Source organism: Rhinopithecus bieti, unplaced genomic scaffold, assembly GCF_001698545.2.
Source record: "Rhinopithecus bieti isolate Rb0 unplaced genomic scaffold, ASM169854v2 scaffold_2272, whole genome shotgun sequence".
Taxonomy (NCBI): domain Eukaryota; kingdom Metazoa; phylum Chordata; class Mammalia; order Primates; family Cercopithecidae; genus Rhinopithecus; species Rhinopithecus bieti.
The window spans coordinates 379045-405543 of record NW_016804163.1 but is presented as its reverse complement, the minus strand read 5'-3'; the positions used below and the strand labels follow the sequence as shown (position 1 = coordinate 405543).

The window sequence follows — 26499 nt, the reverse complement described above, 5'->3', positions numbered from 1 at the left end:
CTGGAAGTAAAGTTTTAAAAAAGTTTTCATTAAAAAAGGTGGATTCTGTGATATATATTTTTTCTACATTCTTTAGTGAAACATAATACAGCAGAAACACATGAATATTTATAAATTAGGCAGTAGTGTCTGTGTTGCCGTGATCAAGCACAGACCTAAGAACCAAATACGAGATGAATATTATATATACGTGTGTGTGTGTATATATATATAAAAAACATATACACAGTCTATGCTCTCCACTTAACACTAGTCCTGAGGAAACTAACCATAAAAATGTGATGCTCACATACAGGTATTGCTACTGGGCAATCTCAAATACTCTAAAGGCTTCCATTGACCCACAGTTTGAGAGTCTTTCCTGTAATGTGGTATTGCATACTATTTCTACGGTTTTAATTCACAACAGAAAGAAAACTTAGTGCAATGAATACAATCAGCTTTTATGTTAAAATTTCTTTTGACAAATAGGGACATATTACATTTATTTAAAGTGAAGGATTTATGCATTCTTCAACTGGCAAGACTGTTTAAATGCCGGAGTGTGCTGATAAATATGTAACTGTCTAACAGAAGTAGAGTGCTGACTTATTGTGTTTGTCAATTTCCATGGTGTAAATAACCCACTCCAGACAATTTGGAGCTACCCATGTAACATGAAGTTGTGAAGAGATGCACAGTGGCATTCCACTGTAGTCATTTCCATAAAATACATACCCCTGTAGTATATATGTATGCATAACCTAAGAACAAAGATAACAGTAAAATGTTGCCACATAATTAGAAAGTGATGTTTGCATATTCATTACCTTTATTTTTCATATAATTTATTTAATTGTAAGTTTATATGATTGTTAAGAAAGGCTGTGTTTAACAATCAACTTACAAAAATCCTGAAAATTCAACCATCAGCTCTCTCACAAGGCTGTATTAGTGGGCACCAGCACACCACTGGAAAGCCTAATTAGGATAAACGAATCTTTAAAGCTAAACTAATAAAGGAATTCATATTTTGGGAACTCATTTAACCTAGCAGCTTAAAAACTGCACATTTTATGTTAAATAATAAAGTTATACATTTTATATTAAAGTCACATGAAGAATAAAATGAAAACCTGCTTGCAGCAGTTGCTTATCAGTCTTGTTGCAAATGCAACCATCTGCTACAAGTTAAGCATGTTAAACTGACAAGCTAGAGCCTTCCCAATTAACTGCTATAAAGGACCTCCACATGGCAATCAACTTCATGAAATCGAGAGTAAAAAGAAAAATGGTATCATTTACTTAAGAACAAAACAAAAGCAAAACAAAACAAAACAGCCTGTGGCAGGTGTACCACACCTATTAATCAATGCACTGATGTCTCAACTCATTTATAACATGGATAGAAATAAACATTCAATTTGTTTCATCCATGTCTTATCCTAATTATTTACTTTTGTGAGGTAAAATTTTCTAATGATAATAAATTGTTATAAGTTTATTAATAATCCCTTCAACAATGCAATAACTAAATTAAAAATTTCTCTTTGGCTATTCTTACAGATGATACAAATCCTGGAGTTTTTCTTTCTCTGATAGCAGCAGTAAGGGCATAGACTCTTATCTTCAAAGGTTAGGAGATGAACACAAACACAACACAACCCAGGTCTTTGAAACTGGCAGCCTTGACCTTACACTGACCTGTTCAGTGCTGTGTGCCAAGCCAAGGACTTCAAGGTAACCCCACATGGATCAGGGCCACCCTTTAAAGACAATCTGTCATTCAGAAGATAAAAACTCATCCTAGTGACAGCAGCCCTAACTTCCCTGTGGGTTGCAGCCTGAACAATGGAATGGAGGCAGTCCTGCAGCCCACAAGCCATGTGTGTTATCTTCAGAGTGAGGACGTCCTCTGTGGATAACTTCAATGCATCTAAAATCTAGACAAAAGAAAAAAAAGAAGGAGGAACATAAAGCTATTTAAATAAAATCTCACATTTATTTCTATTATAAACTCTCCCAAAAGTTGTTTTATCTTCATTTTCTTTTAACAAAAGATTGACTTACAGCCAAAAGAAAAACTGATACATATCTGCCAATATTAGGATTTTACATTGGCACCCCAAATGTTTATATTGACGTTTCCTCCTCATAAAAATTTTTATTCACATTAAGACAGACAGATTAGAATATTAAGATACTCAAAAGTAATCAACATCACACTAATGATAACGCTCATGCATATACTTACTGAGATTTTATTCTAATCCAGAACCCCTTTCCTAGTGATTCACATCTATGAACAAATCAGACATTAACCTCTACAACAGTACAGAGTAAAATGCTTTTTCATTTAAAATTTTCTTGTATAATAGATGAAAAGTAATAAACACATGTAATCTTTAAAAGAAGGTGAAAATTATAACTGCTAAAAGCAGAATCAGATGATATCAAGGGAAAAGCTACCAGACTTAAGGAAAAAGTAAAACCTAACTAATTAATTACAATTAATTAATTGCAAATGCTTTTTCAACAATGTAAGAGCTTACTCTTGCGTTTTACTTTCAGAGTTCATTTGCTTCAACAGATTATCACTCCCATGATACCATGACAGGTTCCAAGCTATTCTCAGCATATCTGACACCGGCTTCAAGTCCAAACAATCAGCAGATAAGGGCAAAACTATGGAGTAAGGACTCACAGCATGGTGTCTGATTACATGAACAGGTAGATGATACCTAAAGAAAATGTGTACAAATAATTACAAACTTTCAAATTCTTAAAGGCTACTCAAAAACAGAGTCACAAATGAGGGCTAGTTCAATGCCTTCCAACCCACAATAATGCAAAGGTTTCTCTTAGTCCCTATTTTAAACAGTTATCATAATTTATACAGTATTTCAATTATTCTTTTCATCTCCTCTAAACTCCCCAGAATACTTAAATCCTTTCTTGAGGACTTACCACATTCTATGCTATATTAGAGTTGTTGCGGAGATAACTAACATTCGTTGAAGTCAGGGCCCATGAATATAGTGAACCAAACATAAAAGGTGTTCAGCTAAAACACTGATATTTACTTTATGCCAAACACTGCTTATTTTGTATCACTCATTCACAGTTAGATGGTATGGCACTATGATACCTATTTTACAAATGATCAAAATGAGGCTTAAAGCTGATACGTGAACTGCCTATGATCATAGAGGTCACTAAGTGACTGAATTCCAACTTAGTATTTTCACTTGAGAACATGGTTTCATCATCAATAAATTCAACAAGAATCAAGAAATATGTTTAGAAATAAAAAGAGATTCAACAGCAATATCTCTTAAACCAAAGTTAATTTTGTTCTATCACAGATACATGCATGCATATTTTGTCTCAAGTTTTTCCTTTAACATGGTGAAATAATCTAACATGCATACAAATTTGCATCCTAGAAGGAACAAAAAGAAATATAAAAAAATCCTAAAATGTATATGGAACAAAACATGATCCTAAACAGCCAAAACAATCCTGAGCAAAAAGAACAAAGATGGAGGCATCACACTGCCTAACTTTGAATTATGCTACAAAGCTATAGTAACCAAAGCAGCATGATACTAGCATAAAAACAGACACACAGACCAATAAAACAGAATAAAGAATGCAGAAATAAATCCACACATTTGGTCAACTTTCAACAAAAGCACCAATAACATACTTTGGGGAAAGAACAGTCTCTTCAATGAATGGTACTCAGAAAACTGGATATACACGTGCAGAAAAATGAAACTAGATCTCTATGTCTCACTACATACAAAAATCAAATAAAAATGAATTAAAGACTTAAATGTAAGACCTGAAACTACGAAACTACTAGAAGAAAACATCTGAGAAATGCTTCAGGACATTGGCCTGGGCAAAGATTTATTAAGTAAGACCTCAAAAACACAGACAAGCAACGCAAAAATAAATGGGATCATATCAAGCTAAAAAGATTCTGCGTAGCAAAGGAAACAGTCAACAAAGTGAAGAGGCCACCTACGGAATGAGAGAAAACACCTGCAAGCTATTCAACTGGTGAGAGATTAACCACCAAAATATATAAGGAACTCCAACAACTTAACAGCAAAATAATAATAATAATCCAATTAAAAGCTGGGCAAAAGATCTGAATAGAAACTTCTTAAAAGAAAACATATAAATGACCAACAGGTATATGAAAAAATTCTCAACATTATCAATCATCAGAGAAATGCAAATCAAAACCACAATGAGATATCTCACCCCAGTTAAAGAGGCTTTTATCAAAAAGACAAAAAAACAACAGATGCTAGCAAGAATGTGGAGGAAGGAGAATGCTCGTACACCGTTAGTGGGAATGTAAATTAGTACAGCTATTATTGGAAACATTATGGAGTTCCTCAAAAAACTAAAAACAGAACCTACATATGATCCAGCAATCCCACTGCTGGGTATATATCCAAAAGAAAGGAAATCAGTATGTCAAAGAGATATTTGCACTCCCATGTTTATTGCAGCACTATTCACAATAACCAAGATATGGAATCTACCTAAGTGTTCATCAATAGATGAATGGATTTAAAATTGTGGTATAAATACACAATGGTGTATCATTCAGACATAAAAAAAGAATGAAATCCTGTCATTTGCAACAGCATGGATGGAACTGGAAGTCATTATGTTAACTGAAATAATCCAGGCACAGAAAAACAAACATCACATGTTCTCCTTTATATGTGGGAGCTAAAAAAAAAAATTTAAAAAAAAAATGAGCTCATGGAGCTAAAGAGTAGAACTATGATTACCACAGGCTGTAAAGGATGGTGGGAAAGGGGGGAATTAAGAAGGGATGGCTAATGGGTACATAAAAATTTAGATAGAAGGAATAAGATCTAGTGTTCCATAGCATAATAGAGTAACAATAGTTAACAGCAATTTGTTGTATATTTCAAAATAACTAGAAGAGCAGATCTAAAATGTTCCTAACACAGAGAATCAATAAATATTAGAGGTGATGGACATCCTAATTACTGATTTGATCATTATACACTGTATGTTTATATCAAAATATCACACATACTCCATAAATATGTACTATTATGTACCCATAAAAATAAAATAAACTCCCCCTAATAAATAAGCAAGCAAGCAAAGAGCGCTGTGGGATACAGCTGAAGGAAGTCCTAAGGGAATGGGGAACACAGCTCCTTCAAAGAAGCAACAATAAAACTGACAGTGATGTTCCTACAAGAAATGGACTCCAACTGCCAACCTAGAATTCTATACCTAGTGGTAACATTTTTTAAAACAGAATTTTAGATTAAAAAAAAAAACTGACAAATCATTGCTAATGTAAGTGTACTACATTAAATAATAAAACTCTTCAAAAAAAATTCTCAGATGGAGGCAGAAAAACCAAAAGAGCAATAAAAGTAACAGAAATGACCAAAGTATACAAATCTAAATGAGTATTTACTGCATAAAATAATTATAATAACATCTTATAGATTTAAAATATGTATAGAATTTAAATACCTGACAATAAAAGAAAAAAAAAAAGAAGAGCAATTAAATGGAGTTAATGTGTTCTAAGGTCCTTGCATTGTCTGGAATGTGGTAAAAATACTAATTCACAGTCAAGAAAGTAAATTATAATCTCTATATTATAAAATAATCCTCTGTATAAAATATATAGAAATAATATATATAAAAGAATACTTAGGTGGGCACAGTGACTCATGCCTGTAATCCCAACACTTTTGGGAGGCTGAGGTGGGAGAATTGTTTGAAGCTAGGAGTTCAAGACTAGCCTGGGCAACAGAGCAAGATCCCAATTGCTACAAATAAATAAATAAATAGAATACTTAATGTATGTATAACTACAAGTTAACAGCTGAAAAACATGGATTAATTTTAAAAATTAATCAAGATAAGCCAGAGAGGAAAAAGAAAGAAAAAAAAAACGACATTGGACAAATAGAAAACAGCAAGCTAATAATCTGTATCCAAAAATATTAGTAATTCTAGTACATGTAAAATTCATTAAAATATTCCATTAAAACTGTAAATACTGTAAGATTGGACCAAAAAAACTCAACTATATACTTCTTACAAAAAAAAAAGTACATGTAAGGACACAAAACAGTTAAAACTACAAGGATGGAAAAATACATATCATGCTAACCACTAACCAAATAAAAGCTGGTGAAGCTACAGTAATAACGCATCAAGTGAATTCTATATACTGAAGCACTGCTAGAGATAAAGAAATAATTTTATAATGATAGAGACAACCCACCAGCATGTTTACAAACTAAATTACATGGCCTCAAAACACACTGTCAGCCAGAACTGACAATGTCATAGTGGAGATTTTAACATGCCCCTCTGCTACCTGAAAGAAGTTCACACACATACAATAAAGTAGACACAGGGAAGATCTGAAACTATCAATAAACCTGATATATTTTGATACTTACAGAACAGTATATCCAACAACTACTACATATACATTATTATTTTCAAGTACACATGGAACATTTTAAAAAGCTGACCATATGCTGTCATAAAGTAAAATTCAACAAACTCTAAAGAATTAGAATCATAGAAAATATTTTCTAATGTCAATATGAAGCTAAATATTAGTAATAAAATAACTAGAAAACCTAATAAACTAAATCTTCACTAGTTACCCCCAATAACTCTAAACAACCCTTGGATCAAAGAAAAAAAATCACAAAACACTTAGAAAATATTTTGAACTAAATAATAAAATATGGCATATCAAATTCGTGGAATATACCAAAAGCCATACTTAGAAACATTGATAGCTTTAAATGCAAGGGCAGCTAATCAATGGCCAATCCTCCAGTAAGTGAGAAAATGAACAGCAAATTAAGTCTGAAGAACATAGAAGGAAGAAAATAATAAAAAGTAAAGAGTAATACATCAGGACCACTTTGAAATACCACTATACATCCATCAGATGGGCAACACTTTTTTAAATGACAACATTACTGTGAGTAAAGGAATAATAAAACCCTTTCTCCTCTTTATGGACAAATGTGATCTTGAGTTAACTCTCTGTCCCTTTACCCAGTAAAATCAGATAGATATGGAATGTCAAGAATTTACTAAGCTGCTTTGCTTATGATGAAAATGACTCCCCACATTTGGACTGAGACATCTACGAATAAACTACAAATGCATGATGGGACGGCACAGCTCTGAGCAATCTTGAGTGCTGTGGCTCTTACAAGCAACCTGGAAACTATGCCTACAGCACACTTACTAGAGAACGTATTTTCTATTTGGGACATGAGGCTTCTAAGCCAAGACAGCTCCCAGCACCCACAAATGTGATCTCATTCTAAGCAAAACTACTGCAGTCATGTGAGTTTTATTATTTAGCCAAACCTACACACAATTAAGACTGGTAATGCAAATACCAAAGGCTGGTGAGGATGTGGGGCACCTAGTACTTTTCCACTGCTGGTGGGAATGTAAATCAGCACAATCACTTTGTAATACTGTTTGATAGCATCTACTAAAGCTAAACATAAATATTCTATATTCCAACAATGACACATGTTCAAGAATGTTCTCAGCAGTCATTTATTCATAGTAGCCCAAAACAGAAAACAAATCAAACGTCCACGAATAGAATGGTAAATAAAAGTGTTGTATATTCTTAGACAGAATACTACATAGCAGTGAAAATGAACCAACTCTTGCTTCATGCAACAACATGGACAAATCTCTCCGAGTTGAGCAAAAAGCCAACATCATAATGCACTCTATTTATAAAATTCAAAACCAGCAAAATAATGTATGGCAATAGAAATTAAAATAGGATTACATTTTGGGGTGGTAGAAGGTAATGAGAAAGCACAAAAAGGGGTTCTGGTCTGTTAGTAATATTCTATGTCAGATTTCTCTGTGAGATAAATAAGTACGTTTACTTGGAAAAATTCAAGGGCTGTACCCTTATGACTTGTATGCTTTATGTACGACATATGTCAATAAAAACAATTTACAATTTACTTTTTAAAAAAGTCTAAGGAGACATGAAAACCAAGCACAATGTAGGATCTTAACTTGTTATTGCATATGAAAAAATATATACAAAAGATACTTGGAGATAACTGGAGAAACCACATCATGTTATAGAATTATTTTTAATCTTGTTAGATGTGATCATATTGTAGCAGTTATATAGAATAATGTCCTTAACCTAAGGATGTGCATGCTGGAATATATAGGAAGGGAGTGAATTTATGTCTGAAATTTATTTCCAATTGGCGGGTGAGGGAGAATTAAATATAAATAAAAATATATATTAAGAGAGAGAAAGCAAAGAGACTCATATGTAAATAATTGATGACTCTAGGCTGAATGACATACAGGTATGCACTGTATAGTTCTTTCAACTTTCCTGTAAATTTGAATGATATCAAAATAAAAAATTGGTGGTGGGGAGATATACTTACTGAAATATTCAAAGCACCATCGTGAAGGAACCATGAAAGCCCAAGTTATGGGATTTAAATGCTAAATGAAAATTGTGAGAAATTGTAGATTTTGATTTCCCTTTCTGTAACATTTCATCCTTCAAGAAAATCAGAGAAATAAATCCTTTACCTTCTAAAAACTGAAACAGGCAAACTGAAGACTGACGGCAAAGAAGGTTTATTGGAAGGATTAACAGACCTGTTTCATAAAAGAAAAACAAAAACAAAGAAACAACTGAGTAGACCAAGTTTTGTCTAACAAATACAACTTACCTCACTTCACTGACTGCAAATGAAAGCAAGCGCTGCAATTGAGTCTATCATTTAGTATAGTAACAACATGTTTGCTACTTCCTAGATGTGCTTATGAAGAGTAAATCATGTTTTTAAAAAAAATTCCACATAACAAATGATTCATACAATGCAGTGGTGGTAATGGCAGGTGGACTTTGTGTGTCTCCTCCCACGGATCCTGCTCAAGATCAGTGCTAATCATATACTACTTCCTAAACATCTTCCGAGTTTTTTAAAAAATAATGAAATATTAAGAAAAAAACACACAGTTGAAGGTACGTACTAAAAATGTATTAAAGACAAAAATTACTGCAGTAATTTTAAATTTCATACTGAGTAATGTTTAAAAATAAAATTTGAGATAGACTTTCTGAGCCAATAGGCTTTTGAACACTGTTTATTCAAATCAAAATTCATACCACATATGGGTGCAGCATGGACAGCATAAGCTTCGTAAACCAGAAATTTCCATGCATTGCTATAAGACTGCATCGGATACCTGAGACAAATAGTTAAGAGTAAAAAACTTATAAATTATTTTATCTCACCACATATCCATTCTTGATACTTCATCAAATAATAGAAGACAAAATAGTGCTCCAACTTCAGTCACGACAGTACAATCTTCATGAAATATTAAGGAAACTAAATAAAAAGAAGCACAACTTTATGAAATATTTGTATGTCTAGAAAGAACAAACTTCAAATGTAAAATATCGTAATTTGAAGAGAAAAGAAATGCAACATTAACCCAGATAAGGTGACACTAAAACACAGGCTTTCATCTCAAACCTGTGGATGTGCAAGAATCACCTGGAGGGCTTGTTAAAAGTTTCTGATTGGACAGGTTTAGGGTGGAGCCTGTGAATATGAATTTCTAATAAGTTCTCAGAGGACACAGACGCTACCAGTCCAGGAGCGACACTTGCAGATACACTCACTAGACACTGTCTAGTTTCAGGTAGAGAAATGAACTGATACAGCCTCTAGAAGTTTATGCCGAGTCATGTAATTCTAGCCGACTGAGAGATCTTACTTCACAACTTTTGCCCTTTCCTACAAACATGTGATCATAGAACTTGGATTTGACTTTAATATGTTATCCTTGGGCTGTGTCGTTGTTTTGGTTCCTGTTAATTATGACAAGATGAGGGAAAAGGGAAGTGCTCTGAACAGACAGACTTAACACTAAAGCTCTACTACTTACTACTTAGCTAAGTGCCCTGGTCCGATTCTTTATCATTAAGTGTAAGTTCCCACTTCTATAATGATCCCAAAGCTACAATTTCTCAATGCTTGAAACCTAAGAAATTCTAAACAAAGAAGTATGATGTTATCTCACAGGAATAACAACATAATACACAGTTAGCAAATTCAGGGAAGCAGGAATAAGAAATAAGTTTTGAGCCGGGCGCGGTGGCTCAAGCCCCTAATCCCAGCACTTTGGGAGGCCGAGACGGGCGGATCACGAGGTCAGGAGATCGAGTCCATCCTGGCTAACACGGTGAAACCCCGTCTCTACTAAAAATACAAAAAATTAGCCGGGCGAGGCTGAGGCAGGAGAATGGCGCGAACCCGGGAGGCGGAGCTTGCAGTGAACTGAGATCCGGCCACTGCACTCCAGCAGCCTGGGCCACAGAGCGAGACTCTGTCTCAGAAAAAAAAATAATAATAAGTTTTGAGAGAAGATATTTTTCCTAACTGCTAGAAAAGAAAATCATCCTTATGTAATTGGCATGATTAAAAATAGGAAAAAAAAAAGTAAAGAAACAGAGAACATGTAAAAATTAACTTATAATAAAATAGACATTTCACATCAGTGATAAAGAGAATGAACCATAATATTTCCAAATAAATAAGAAATTACAGCAATGCCTTTGCCTGATTTAAAATTTAATTTTTTTTAAACAACACTTGAAACACAGGAAAAGTGTTTTCAGTCTCGAACTAGAGAAAGTCCTACATGAAGAGCATGATGAAAAATTGCCCAACTGCCATAACAGAAAAGCTCTATATATTTCCATTAAATATTTAAGTTTAAGGTTAAAAATATAATAAATAAATTTAAAGGATAGAAAAGTTGAAAGAAAATATTAATCATGTAAAATCAAGCATAAGGATTGTGTCTATCTTATAATTAAAACACCCTACAAGTCACTAAAAAGAAACTAAATACAACACGAAAATAGGTAATCCATAGATTATGAAATTTAAATATATAATATATGAAAAGATAACTTCACTAAAACTAAGAAAATAAAACAATTATATATTTTACCTGTAAGATTAAAACTTTTAATGAGACATATTCAGTGTTAGCAAAGTTGTAATGAAAATAAGCATTTTTAAACACCTTTGGTGAGAGTGATTCGGAAAAGAACTTAACCATTATCTTATAAAATCTCTTTGACGTAGGAATTGCAACACAGAATGCACAAAGACGATCCCACGACATGATTACTGTCGTGGTGAAAAATCTAAAACAAATACCCAGTAACACAGCAAACGGAAATTCTGAAACACCAATGCAGTTGTTCTCAGGGTTTTTTAAAGAATGTATACTCACATAAAATAATACGGAAGGATATTCAAGTTACATTTCCAGTTGAAAAAAGGAAGCAACACAATACTGTAATATATAGAATGAAAACTACATGTGTGTGTAGAAAAAAATCATTCAGAATAATACATTCCTAATCATAACTAGAACAGTCTTCTTTGGGGAAATTGAGAAAGAGAAGAAATTGTAAACTTTTAGAATTTGTATAGTTCTATATTGCCTGAATTTTTACAGTGAGTATGTATAGGTCTGTGATTATTTAAAACAAAAACAAACAAAGGTAAGAAAGTTTAGATTTTCTCTCAGTAGCAAAGTAAATAACCCAATAACCATTTTTTGGTTATAACCTTGGCCAAGTTACTAAATCTCTCTAGACCTCACACTGAGATGGTATAGTAAATGATTTCTAAGTTAATTTCTAACCCTGAAACACAGTATAGAATTGTCATAACATAAAGTTTATAATTCAAAGCAGTGTTATCTGAGAAGTTGTTTATTCTACTCCTTTGATCCACTATCCATGCTACAGAAATAATCTTCCTAAAACACACACTCCCCTGTTTAACAACCTTAAACAGCTCCTCACTGCTGTTTAATAAGACCTCCCAGGCCCTGCACGAACTGCCCTCCCTGTCTCATTCCATCATTTCCCCTTCACTCCACACTCCCCAAATCCAGCCAGCTCCATCTCAAACACATCAATCTCTCATACACATAACCATGGCTCTCTCTATCTAGAAGTCAGTCTTGCCTACTTGAACTCCTACTCATTTCTGAAATTCCATCTTAGATGCCACATTCCCTAGAAACAATCTCTGATACTTATCACCAATCTGACCAGCACGTCCTCTGGCACCAGGAATCCCCAACTATAAGTATTATTGTGGTGTACTGTATATTTACTTGTCAATGTCTCCAACTCTACTGTAAGCTCCAAGAGGGTCATTTACCATGCTCATCAATATAACCCAAGGGCCTAGCACTGTACCTACCACAAAGCATGTACTTAATAAACGTTTGCTGAGAAATGGGTTTTCTTGGTTAAGCAGCTGGTTAAAAATCAATTTTTCGGCCAGGCATGGTGGCTCATGCCTGTAACTCCAGCACTTTGGGAGGCCAAGGTAGGTGGATCACATGAGGTCAAGAGTTCGAGACCAGCCTGGCCAACATGGAGAAACCTAGCCTCTACTAAAAATTCAAAAATTACCCAGGTATGGTGGCAAGCACCTGTAATCCCAGCTACTCGGGAGGCTGAGGCAGGAGAAATGCTTGAACCCGGGAGGCAGAGGTTGCAGTGAGCCAAGATCGTGCCACTACACTCCAGCCTGGGGCAACAAGAGTGAAACTCTGTCTCAATAAATAAATATATAAGTAAAATTTTCCTGAAACTAAATCCATTAATGGGGATACTATATTCATTCTCAGACTCATTGAAAGTAATTTCCACAAACAGCAATGAAATAGAAAAACTGAAATACTGAAAAGGGTATAGATTATATTGCCTTGGAACGTGCTTTTGAATCTAGTAGGTGTTCATAATAAGCTCCATGCTTGAATAATTTAAATGAAAATTATAAATGAAAAGGTAAACTAGGAACTACATTCAAATGAATGAAGTTAATAAGAAGACAATTATTAACAGGATTAAAGAAAACTAAAAATCTATAACTGCTGCTCTTTCAGATGATCAGTCTATACAACAATCCTATAAAAACGTTATAGTCTACTCAAAATGTTATGAGCCTAAACACACTGAATCTGTTTAGAGCTTTACCTGGTTTTACTGCTGCTACTTAAATAAACGGCATCTTACTCACTTGGCAAGCAGAAGCCAACAGGAGGAAAAAATGCTAAAATAAAAGGACTATATTGTAATAACATATTTTGAACATAAATCTCACTTATCTCCTATATGCCTGATAATAGACAAGATGAAGCACATTCAGATGCTTGGCCTCCATGACTCCTGTAGAATATTAAAAAGCAGTGGCCTAAATCTCTAAGAAAGAAAATAGTACAAAATGTTACCAAAGTCTCCATTGAGAAAAAAAAAAACAAAGAAGACAGGCAGGACAAAACAACATGAAATGTGTTCATCTAACACCTTAGTAAATTAGAATCAAATTAAAATGGGTTTTTAAAACCACACTTGGTAGAATGTAATAAATTTAGGCTCAGAGTCATTTAGGATGGTCTAGTTTCTACCCACACAGGCTGAGTCTATACTCTTAACACCTGTCAAATGAAATTATCAGACAAAATGTACCAAGATCCAAAGGTACAAGTAAAACAAGAAAGACGAAAGAGATATTGGAAAAAAGATAGTAATAACAGCAACTGCAACTTTCTCTCTTTATAGGTAATACTTTACTGTCTGAGCACCAGATGACATCTACATCAAGGTACAAAGAACAATCAGAGGTTTCAGCCTTTCTCAGCTCCAGGCTCCACTCAGTAACAAGATTATAAAGCAATTTCCACAAAATATTAAACATTTTCCATTGTGATTAGTTTTAGTAGTGTGTTCAGTAATAAATGCTGATGTTCTAATAGTAAAATAAAAAGTAAATGTGACTTACAATTAAAGAAGAAACACTTAAAACTTCAGAACAATCTAATTATTAGCAGATTTTCTTTTATTTACCTCTGAATAACAGGGTCAAAAGAGAAGACTGTTGTGAGAGGGAAACACGCATGACTGGATCGCCACATAAAACCTTCCTCAAGAGTGTGAGGCATGGTTGTACCAAACATTCTACAACCTGGGCCAGGAGGAAAAACACAGCTATTTTATTTTCACCAATTATCAGGTGAGATCAAACATACCACAATATTATCTTACTCTAAATTTTATGCTTTTTCATCAAATTACCTGAAACTAAAACGTAAATAAATACTAGGAATTACTTTCCACTGAAAGTAAGTTTTGTATATACTTCTGCTTGCCTATCTTACGCAAATTTTTAAATTAGTTTTCCTTTATAGAGACTCCACTTTTAGAATTTAAAAAAATGAATGAGATAGGAGGTGTTACTTAGGATCCAAACTCTGCTCAGTTCAATTTCAGATCTGATTAATAAAAACAGACTGTAAAACAATGTCTAGATGCACATTAGCCTTACCTTGCCATCTTGACTCACACATTCATTTAAATACTCAATTATTTTGTCAGTTAAGCATAACTTTTTCACCACAGCATGCATTTTAATATCTGTAGATAAAAAAAAGTTACTAAAAGTTAAAGAACTCTTTTTGTAGTTTAAAAAACATATTTTGAAATACTCAGAACTGATATCCACACAACCTTCAAACTATTAAAAACACTTAGACCTGGGGTTAACATTGGAGTACAAAACTTTTAACTTTTTACTTTATATACAATTGTCCAATTTGAAAACGTTTAAGTAAAAAGCATATCTTACTTCTGTAACATAAAAAACAAAACTATAAAAAAAGAATTATGGAACTAGTTCAGACTCTGAAAACTACGAGAAGTTTAAGTGTACAAATGAATGCTTATATTTATACATGGCAAATTATCTTCTTTATATTATTTCATTGACTCTTCCAAATTTATCACTTCAAATGTTTATAATTCTCCACAAGCTCATGTGTAAAATATGACTTACAACATGAACATTTTTCTATCAATAAAAAAATCTCTAACCTCAAACTATTAATGGCAAATATAAAAGGAACAAGATTATAATACACTATATATTTCTGGAGAACATGAGCTTCTTTTTAATAAGCATATATTCACATATCATGTTTGTAATAAAAAAGTCTTTGTATACACACAAAAAAATTTTATATGTATAGCTATGCGCACCCACACACACAAATGTTACCAGAACCCAAAACTATAATTGCTTATATATTCGTTACAAGTATTTAACAACTTGCAAACAAATTTTCTCCCATATTCTCATTAGGAAACACACACACACACACACACACACACATACGGATATTAAAGGGGTAGCTATCACTGTAATGATCTTTAGCTGCTATCTAAAAAAATATTTTCCATTGCCCCCAATATAGAGCATACCAAAATTATAAGGCATACTTTTGAAATGTTAACAATATTGAAGGAATTCTCTTTAATGAGTTTTTCTTGATCTTTTTTTTAAACAGGGCTTTCCACATTTTCTAGTCTTATTTTCTGTAGTCTGTGTTATCATTGTTAAAACTATAAATACGTAGAATATGTTTTTTCAAACTACTCTCTCATCCCAGTTTCCACTAATGTCAAGACAAGAAGTGCTAACCATAAAAATCTTTTTATGTAAACTCAAAGTTTTCATTTCTCATAAATATTAAAGTACATACATCACATATGGAGAAAATTCAAAATAACCCAAAGAAGAAAACCTATGGAATAACAACACTACAAACAAAGCTAACAGTGTATTACACTAGTTGTTTTTAAAAATAAACATTTATACACTGTGGAATACTATGCAGTCATAAAAAAGGATGAGTTCATGTCCTTTGCAGGCACATGGATGAAGCTGGAAACCATCATTCTCCACAAACTATCACGAAGACAGAAAACCAAACACCACATGTTCTCACTCATAGGTGGGAACTGAACAATGAAATCACTTGGACACAGGGCGGGGAACATCACACTCCCAGGCCTGTCTCGGGGATGGGGGCTGGGGGAGGGATAGCATTAGGAGAAAAACCTAATGTAAATGATGAGTTGATGAGTGCAGCAAACCAACATGGCACATGTATACCTACGTATCAAACCTGCACATAGTGCACATGTACCCTAGAACTTAAAGTATAATTTAAAAAATAAATAAACGTTTAAAGAAAAGGCATAACTACAGTGTACTATTTTTATTTTACCTACCACAAAAGTATTATTTAATTAAGTTCCCTAAGCAAGATGGTACAAATCAAAAACATGATGCATGCACTCAGTAAACTGAGGAAGGAACATGCACTTCACTATTGGAAATACACTAATATTTTAGAAAGAAGATAATTCTATCGAACGGCATTTTACAGGTCAAATAATAAGGGGTTAGCAAACTTGTTCTGTAAAGAACCAGGTAGTAAGCATGTTGTTAGGTTTTGTTAGACAGACACATATGGTCTCTTGCACATCCTTTGGTTTTAGTTTGGTTTTGTTAACAACTCTAAAGATGCAAAAACCATTCTTTGAGGGCTGTCAAAAAAAAAAAGGCCACAGGCTGGATCTGGCCCATAAACCATAGTTGCCAACTCCTGCCAGTACCACACAGCAATCTAAAATTCTATTATCAGCAGTACAGCAATCATTTTCCTTAAGATGCATTACCTTGCATAATCACAGCTAACTGTTCGGCAGCTGACTTTCTCAAAACAAGATCAACATCGTCTGAGGTGAAGATTTCATACACCTTTTCAACAGTCTCCGACTACAAACCAAAAAAAAAAAAACCCAAAATTACATTTATCTGCTTCCAATTCTCCAATAAGATTTTACAGTTTATGCCCTATGAACAAAAGCAGCAAAAATCAATTTATTTAAATAACCAATGTATTTACATGTAAATTCACACAATGCTGGATTGAGTAAGTCGTTCTGTATTTAGATCTTCGAGGAATTGCCACACTGCTTTTCACAATGGTTGAACTAATTTACACTCTCATCAACAGTGTGTAAGTATTCCCTTTCCTCCACAACTTCACCAGTATCTGCTATTTTTTGACTTTTAATAATAGCCATTCTGGCCGGGCGCAATGACTCATGTCTGTAATCCCAGCACTCTGGGAAGCTGAGGTGGGCAGATCATCTGAGGTCAGGAGTTCGAGACAAGCTTGGCTAACATGGTGAAACCCCATCTCCAATAAAAATACAAAAGGCCAACATGGTAAAACTCCGTCTCTACTAAAAATACAAAAATTAGCTGGGCATGGTGGTACACACCTGTAATCCCAGCTACTCGGGAGGCTGAGACAGGAGAATCGCTTGAACCCAGGAGGCGGAGGTGGCAGTGATCCAAGATCACACCACTGCACTCCAGCCTGGGCAACAAGAGTGAAACTCCGTCTCACAAAAAAAAAAAAAAAAAAGTCATACTGACTGGTGTGAGATGGTCCCTCATAGCAGCTTTGACTTGCATTTCTCTAATGATCAGTGATATTGAGCTCTTTTCCAAATGCCTTTTGGCCACATGTATGCCTTCTTTTGAAAAATGTCTGTTCTGTCCTTTATCCACTTTTTAATGGAGTTGTTTGTTTTTTTCTTGTAAATTTGTTTAAGTTCCTTATAGATGTTGGATACCCAAAGAAATACAAATCATTCTACCATGAAGACTGCAGCACTATTCACAACAGCAAACACACGGAATCAACCTACATGCCCATCAATGGCAGACTGGATAAAGAAAATGTGGTACATACACACCATGGAGTACTATGCAACCTTAAACAAGAATGAGATCATGTCTTCTGAGGGAACATGGATGAAGCCGGAGGCCACTATCCTTAGCAAAAAAACACAGGAACATAAAACCAAATACTGCATGTTCCCACTTATATGCAAGAGCTAAATAATGAAAACACAAGGACACAAAGAGGGGAACAACGGAGACTGGGGCCTACCTGAGGGTGGCGGGTAGGAGGTGGGAGAGAATCTGAAAAATAACTGTTGGGTACTAGGCTTAGTACCAGGGTGATGAAATAATCTGTACAACAAACCCCATGACACAAGTTTACCTATGTAACAAACCTGCAGATGTACCCCAAACCCGAAATAAAAGTTTAAAATAAATACATAAATAAATAAAATTTGCAACAATGATGCAGTAGGTCAGGAAGGAACTTAAGATCTAAAATAAAGAGTCATCATGTTAAATAAGTTTTCTTTCTTTTTTTTTTTTGGAGACAGGGTCTCACTCTGGTCACCCAGGCTGGAGTGAAGTGGTGCAATCTCAGTTCACTGCAGCCTCACTTCCTGGGCTCAAGTGATTCTTCTCCTACCTCAGCCTCCCAAGTTGCTGGGACTACAGGCATGTACCACCAAACCCAGCTAATTTTTTTGTATTTTTTAGTAGACACAGGGTTTCACCATATTGCCTAGGCTGGGCTCAAGTGGTCCACCCATCTCAGCCTCCCATGGTGCTGGGATTACAGGCATGAGCCACTATGCCCGGCCCCTCTCTTCTTAATATACATTTTTGCTAGGAAGTTATTCATAACCCATTAATCCATTAGCAACCTTACAAAGGTAACAGAAAACATCCATGTTCCCTAACATCTTTATAGGTAGTACCAGGCTAACCTGAGAAGAGCGACCCAGACCTATGACTCAAGATTTCTCTGTTGCTCCCAGAAGCCACCAGCTGGTGTTCCCATGGACCTCTCCGTTCTTTCTCTTAGAAGACCCCAGAGCGAACAGCACTCTGGAACTTGCTGTCCAGCACCCCTTCAAAGCTACCCCAGACAAGTCCCTTACTGTCACTTCATGCTAGAACAGAGTCTGAGGTGGCAAAACTAGCATCAGGAAAAAGGGACAAGAAAGTAACAAAGATGAAGCTCCTTTCTCCCACTCACTGCTATCTTCCAGTCCTAACATGGATTCACAGAAGACGTGTTAGAAAGGCCCCTCCCTGCCTTCCTCCATACATCAGGACACAGGAGTGACTACCAATGGCTTGGTACTCAGGGAAGTCCCAACCAGACCTGGTATGTGGCCAGTGGAAGACTCTCCAATCCTCCTGCCAGCACTGTCATACAGCCCTGAACATTCGGTTTAGAGGAACATAATGTGTTTCCCCATTAAAAAGCAAACAAACAAACAAACCTACTGTATTACACGTGGCTCTACCATACTACTACAGGCCTTGGCAAGTTAGTCTAACATAAAACAGACAGATTGCAAACTTGAAGTGAAATGAGAAATTACAAAACACAGGAATGAATCCATGAAAACAGTGGACTAGTGGACAGCTTTCTTTATAGAATTCTGCATCAGTCCAGCATGCTATAGGTACAGTCCTAGCTAAAGACAGGGAAATGTATTTACAGCCTCTGCCCATCGTTCCCCTTCCCACCCGAGCTCCACCTCCTGTCAGATCAGTGGTGGCATTAGATTCTCATTGGAGCGCAAACCGTATTGTGAATGAGGTGTGTGAGGGATCTCGGTTGTCTGCTCCTTACGAGAATCTAACTAACATCTGATGATCTGTCGCTGTCTCCCATCACCCCCACATGGGACTGTCTAGTTGCAGGAAAACAAGTTCAGAGCTCCCACTGATTCTACATTATGGTGAGCTATACAATTATTTCATTGTATATTACAATGTAATAATAATAGAAATAAAGTACACAATAAATATAATGCACTTGAATCGTCCCAAAACAACACTCCTGCCCCGATCCATGGAAGAATTCTCCTGTGAAACTGGTCCCTAGTGCCAAAAAGGTTGGGACCACCGCAATGAATCAACATATCCAGAAACCAGATAAAGCCAGAGCACAATTTCAAACCAGCCCTGAATCCCCACACTTCTTTCCCTCCCCAGGACATACACAAACTGAAGAACGTCACATAAAACACAAGATATAAAAAGGTATCAAATTACCACCCAGTAATAAACTCAAAATTTATAGTCACCTTAATAACCAGCTCTCTTCTGTCATCCAGTTTGAGTTCGATAGGTTTCTTCACAATGAATAAATTCGTAACTCTGGAGAGAACTCCGGCGTCTATCAGAGGACGCTTTGTGTCAGCCCCGTCTTCACTGGTAAGATGGAACGCTAAAAGCTTTAACGCTAGTGAGCGGACCCTAAGAACACAAAGTACCGAAGTCGAACTGTCGTGACATACAAATGTCTATTGTAAAAGGGCTTGTAATTACAAGTAATTATATATCAACAAAGTACAATAAGTAGTCACAATTATACTGCCATTACTAGTAATAATTTACTTCTAAAAAATCTTGGATATGTAACTATAATGATTTATTCAAGTTATAAAATAAACATCAAAAACAAAAAATAATAACTACAAATGAGACAGACTCACTGAGATTAAATATCAGTAAACTTCAATAAGTACATCTGGGAATTAAATCTTTAAGTCCTGTCTTCAAATCTAGTGATCTATTCTCAACCATAAAAAGTATCACAGACTGCTGACCACAGTCCAAACGTTAAGATGAACCCTCAGGAGAGTAATGACGCTCATAAGGGAAGTGTGATAACACTACAATGTATCAAAATCTTCTTACATCAGGGGTCAAACAGATTCCTGTCAAAAATGAAAATACAAATACCTTTTCCTTATCTGGAAGGGATTGGGAATAAGTTCAGCTGAGTGGGGAGGTGGGAGACTTTTCAAGAAAAGGTTAAATACTGTATGCCACTGAACAATGAAATAGAGAAACAGAAAAACCACCGAGTGGACAAAGGTCACTGAGGCGGCAGATATTGAGACAACCATGTATCCATCACTCCTCTGACAGGTTCTTGAACTACCTGGAAACTGGACAAATTTTAAGCAATAATACAAGTTGCCAGGTTTTAAGAACTACCTGTAAGACAACAATTAAAACATGCATCCTTAGAGTGGCCCTCCTACTACAGACGAGAGCAGGCTGCCTTCTGGATGTAGGCCTGCCACCCTGAGCCCCTGTATCATAACTTTTATCTCACTTTATGACAATTAATAATAAAGAATAATCGATAATAAGAGCTATATTCCCAGTTACACGCTAAATGTTGAAAGGGCAGGGCCCATGTCTGTATTGTGTGCTGCTACCTTTCCACAGCTCATAGATACATAGTAAGACACCCAATAAATACATCCTGAATCTAACACAAAGTAGATATTTACTGCAATATTGTTAACTGATATCATCTGCAGAAGACTGATAAGTCAGGCAAACTTTCTCCCTCTCCATTTCCTGAGTTACCTCAAGAGAGCTTAGAAAGGCTAAACACCTACCTAACAGTTTTCCTTTGTTCCTTATATTCTAAGTCAAGGATAACTATATTCACATTTGGGGTTGTCCGTTGAGAGACAGGTATCACCCCTAGTAAAGGTGGCTAGAGATGAGATATGTAAAGCATGTATTTATGCATCTTATTCTCTGGTATATACAGTTAGCATCTTTTTAGGTTTAGCACAGGATGCCAGAATTCGGTTATTCCTATACTTGTATATAATTCTTTAATACTTTTGAGTACAGTCATGCACTGCGTAACAATGTTACAGTCAACAGTGGATCACATATACAACAGCGGTCTCATAGGATTATATTACTATATTTTTCTAAACCTTTTCTATGTTTAGATACACAAACGCCACTATGTTACAACTGCCTATGGTATCCAGTACAGTAACATGCTGTACAGGTTTGTAGCCTAGAAGCAATAGGCTATATGATATAGCCTAGGTATGTATGTAGTAAGTTATTATTACTTAGTTTTGTGTACGATACATTCTATGATGTTCACACAAGGACAAAATCACCTAACAAAGCATTTCTCAGGATGCATCCATGTCATTAAGCAACGCATGACTGTGTATTTATGTATAAGGTACTCTATGAAGTTCTAAGAATACAAGATTAGCCAATGGACAGGGTTTCTGTCTTCATGGAGTTTATGGATGGGTTGGTGGGATGGGGCAGAATTAATACAATAAGGAAAACAAATATGTCATTTGAATCGTTTTAAGTTCTGTATAATAGAGAATTATCTTACCCAAAGAAAGATCTGGCCTTGCCTTGCACTACGCTCCTGGGGATGTCCTACCTTAGAATGTCTTTATTAAACTGAGGACCTTGAGCCCCCCAAAAAGCAAACAAGAAATGACCCCTACTGTGTTAATTCTCCAAATTGGGGGTTTGTTCAAGTAAAGAGTACCACACTAGCACATTAATTAACAGGGAAGAGCCTTTCTGCATGCGTAGAAGACAACCCCTGAGAATACAAGCACATTAACTCCCTCTGCCCTACTTCTTCCTGAATCGCCCATAACACTACTCTCTATACTGCAGAGATATTTTAAAGACTCTACAACTTTCCTTCTTCCATTCTCTTAATGGTTTAGTTAACTTCCACCTACTTCCTTATTTTTCAGTCCAATGATCTGTCTATAAATAAGCTGCTGTATTTTCCTGATGTAAGCTTTGGGAAACACAAATTATCCATTGTCAAAAGAATGTCTGTCCACTCTTCCTAGCCTTTTCAACCAACTATTCCTCTTTAGCCCTGCTTATCCATCTCGACTCTAAGCACTTTTTTCAGTAAGGGAAAATCTAACCACTGTTACCTAAAAATAATAATAGAAAAGATTCATGTTGCAATGACAGAGAAGGGAAAAAAACAGTATCATTCTCCTTGTTTTCATTAATTAAAACAATGCTTATATTAATGGCGGTCAAAGAAAGGATACATTTTCAGTTTCCCAAGTAAGAACACAGCTATATGGGATTAAAATATCTACATAACTCTGGTATATGAGACAACTGGCCTACTACATTCACAAAAAACTTAATATTCAAAACAGATGTTTACAAAAGGATCACTCCAGCAGGCTAACAATTTCTAAAGAGAAGATGAGAAAGCACTATAATTTTTACCACCTATTTATCTCCATGGCTCTCCAACTTGAGCCATTTATCTCCATGGCTCTACTAACTACTGAGCAGCACTTAGTAGCAGTCCTATAACATAGGCTGATCTGGCAAGGAATAACTTGGCTGTAAAACGGATGAAAGTCAGCAAGTACAAAAGACTTTGCATCTGCTTAGTTTCATGCATTAATTTCCTCTAGAATTGGAGTACCACCCTCCTGAAAAATTAGTTTTCTTTCAAATTATATATAGTTACTATACTTTCTTAGCATGTTTCCATTAATCTTTGATGTTCACAAGATTACGTCGTACTCACGATGGCTTTTTCACTAGCAAGAGTCGCAGCATGGACTTTAATCGGGTAGTACACGGAAGAATCTCTTCTGTGTCAGAACTTGCTTTGCTTAGAAGGAGAATGCAGTTACCCAAAGGATCTTCTGTGTCGGCATAGCCCTAATAGATTTGTTTTTAAAGAGAAATTATTGTCTAATTATATACATAACTTTTCAACTTGAAAGTAAGAATTGTATTGTCCTATCAGCAACTCATAAATGTCTTTCGATTCAGTTGAATAAAATAGTCATTTTTTAAAATAACCTCTATGAGCTAAGGAGCCTAAATAAAACTGTATTTAAAAGAAAATACACATACATACAGGAGAACTTCAGGAAAACATGCCAACCTTCTTGACACTTGCTGATCTATTTTCTAAGATTCTAACAGCGGCACCTCTCCTCGGTGAAGCACCTCACAGACCCTCAGCCCATCCCCACCCTAAGAAGATGGAGTGCTCTAAATGCTACACGCATGGAATAGGACCCTGTGAGTCTCAAGGCACAAGGTCCGGGCTCTCTCTTCTAAAAGAGGACTGTGCTTATGACAGCACTTCCGAACTCCACCTTTTCATCCAAAAGAGACAGAAACCTGACTCCTTTAATGTCCAGAAAAGTTGCTTTTTTAAAAAAAAAAAAAAAAAAAGCTGTTTCCAGGAGCATGTTAATTAAGGTATCAATCTAATCATATATATGCATGGATAGAATTCATGAGGCAAGTTAGTTGTTACGTAAGGTCTGCTTAAAAAGCAGTTAGCTCTGCCTAAAGGCCTTTATATAAGGTTGAGTTCTATTTTTCACAGTCAATGCTGTGAATGCACCTCACTTTTTAACCTCCCACCCAGATATATAAAATATATACAGACAAATTGGCTATCCTTGTTTAACTTTCTGCCAGAAACAAGACAGCCACCCACTTCCTGTTCACTTATCCCCAGCGCCTTCACAGCTTCTCTTCATTTCTCTCACAACATGACAGTTTTGCTGTTTGCATGCGTTTAAAGCAATGACACCCAGCCAAAGATAAATGGTATCATAAAAAGTGAATTTCACAGAATACCTGTAGTATTGGAATGACAGGACAGAGAGACTCAATAAACTTGTTCCAGGTCAGTGCTGTCATCATCAATCGTCCCTGAAGCAGGTATAACAGAATGGCCTTGGCAGCAGTGTTCACCTGCTCAACAACACAGACCCGACAAACCAGTCAAATGAGATGTCCCGCTAGGTCACCTGACACACCTGTAACATTTTATGACATCTGGAAAGATGCTATAATTAACATCTCTTTCAAATGTTCGTATTTCCATAGCATCATCTTACATTCTGTTCTGTTTTTCTTCCTTAATGATTTCTACTTTCTTACCTTAAAGTACATTTGTCCCTTGAGTAAAAATTTCCCTAACTGAAATAATCTGCTTACTACCTGTACTGTATAGTTCTCTACATCTTAGACGAAAAATGTAAGTAAACTGATCTGAATTTTTTGAAATCATGTGTGTCCTGTATTTTTATTGCCACATTTTATGTAACATTTATTTTTATTTAAATAACACTTCGAGTGAACCAATGTACCAAAGACAGGTTTCTTTTCAGTTTCTCACCATGCTATCTAAACCATATGAGCATATCACCTTGATTTAGCTGAGTATCTGAATCACAGTAATATTTTCACTCATTTTTAACGTCATACCTCACTTTTGGGGACCAAAGACAGGTTTCTTTTCAGTTTCTCACCATGCTATCTAAACCATATCAGCATATCACCTTGATTTAGCTGAGTATCTGAATCACAGTGATATTTTCACTCCTTTTTAACGCCATACCTCACTTTTGGGGTCTTGAATGCCAAATACACAGATTTCATACAGCACTTTTGGATGAAGTAGAAAATGAATTCCATTGCAAAGTGAAGACACAGATGTAGTGACATTATGGACACCTAAACATTCCTGTAAAATAATATTTAAAATACTTTAGCAACACTGATTTTCCAAAAGATCCATCTTTCTTCTGTTTACAATCCAATTTCTATTTTCGTTTTACTTCATTGAAACTTTTTTTTAACAATAGAGAATGAAAAAGATTCTCCTAACAGTTTCTTAGTTTGTATGAGATACAGATTATGTTACCTTTTGCCAACAAGCATAATCATGATAAATTAAGTAAACAAACGGCTGAGACAACCATAATCTCTTAAAGTTATTCATAATGATAGACACAAAGGACATAAACACAATAAGAAACTTATCCTGAGGTATTTGCATTTTACTTACAAAGATTGGGAAAGAAAAATTCAAGATGAAAGGACTTCAAGGACTTCAAGTTATGGGAGACATAACTTTATATACTATATACATTTATATTCTATATATAGAATACATATTTTATATATAATTTATATACTATATATTTATATTCTATATATGTGATATATATATGATCATATAAAGTTATCATCAATACAGCTATGTATCTAAAATACAATTACTTGGAAGCATCACTTAGAGTAACTATCAGAGATTTTTTTCTCAATATATGATGGAGAATAATATTTTGTTAGCAGCTATTTAAGGTGAGAGGGGGAAAAAAGCTACTTGAAATATTAATAGAATTTAAATACAATATAGAAGGTAAAAATACAATAACGAGTTACATGAATACTACTTTTATTCATTCTGCAAATTTCTACTTCCTATTACCAACAATTCAAAGGCCAAAAAGTTACATACATATACTCATATATGTATCTGCATACATTATTTTTCTTTCAACTATTAACTTCATGCCACAGACAGCAACTTCATATTACAAGCTTTTCAAAGATCTAAAGCCTCAGCCCTGAAGTTTAGCAATAACTGTCAGTTACTTCCTTAAGATACTTACCTACCATCTAAATTGTGACTATCCCCTTCTGAAATCAAGATTTACTCCCTAAAATTGTCTTATTTTTCTCCAGCACCTTTATTTTTCTTCACATGATTATTCAAATCACCGTATGACACATTGTAATGTGTCTCTGGCCCTGGCTTCCCCCTCTTGATAACAATTCATTTTGCAGCTCTCCTTCCCACCACAAGTCCTCACAAGAGTTCGCTGTCCTCAGTACTTCTTCATTTGCCAGGTCCTCTTCAATGCACATCAGCAGGACTTAGGTCCCTACCATTCCACAGGAGCTTCTTGTTGAGAACACCAATGACCTCAGTGATGCCAAATCCAACGTG

General features: G+C 35.3%; 1 protein-coding gene across 2 annotated transcripts in view; it reads right to left on the bottom strand.

Annotated features, from left to right (window-relative positions):
- RTTN (rotatin) overlaps nt 1-26499 on the bottom strand; it is a 218092-nt gene that overhangs the window by 134829 nt on the left and 56764 nt on the right. The window contains exons 15-26 of one of the 2 annotated variants that reach the window (XM_017867073.1): nt 25102-25227; nt 24336-24452; nt 23260-23396; nt 19976-20147; nt 16673-16772; nt 14478-14566; nt 14000-14117; nt 9344-9440; nt 8632-8700; nt 2532-2720; nt 1998; nt 1684-1922 (exon numbers count right to left, since the gene is read on the bottom strand). In XM_017867073.1, the coding sequence (XP_017722562.1) occupies nt 1684-1922; nt 1998; nt 2532-2720; nt 8632-8700; nt 9344-9440; nt 14000-14117; nt 14478-14566; nt 16673-16772; nt 19976-20147; nt 23260-23396; nt 24336-24452; nt 25102-25227 (1454 nt within the window). The remainder of the gene's footprint in view (nt 1-1683; nt 1923-1997; nt 1999-2531; nt 2721-8631; nt 8701-9343; nt 9441-13999; nt 14118-14477; nt 14567-16672; nt 16773-19975; nt 20148-23259; nt 23397-24335; nt 24453-25101; nt 25228-26499) is intronic. The other variant, XM_017867072.1, reaches the window with a different exon arrangement.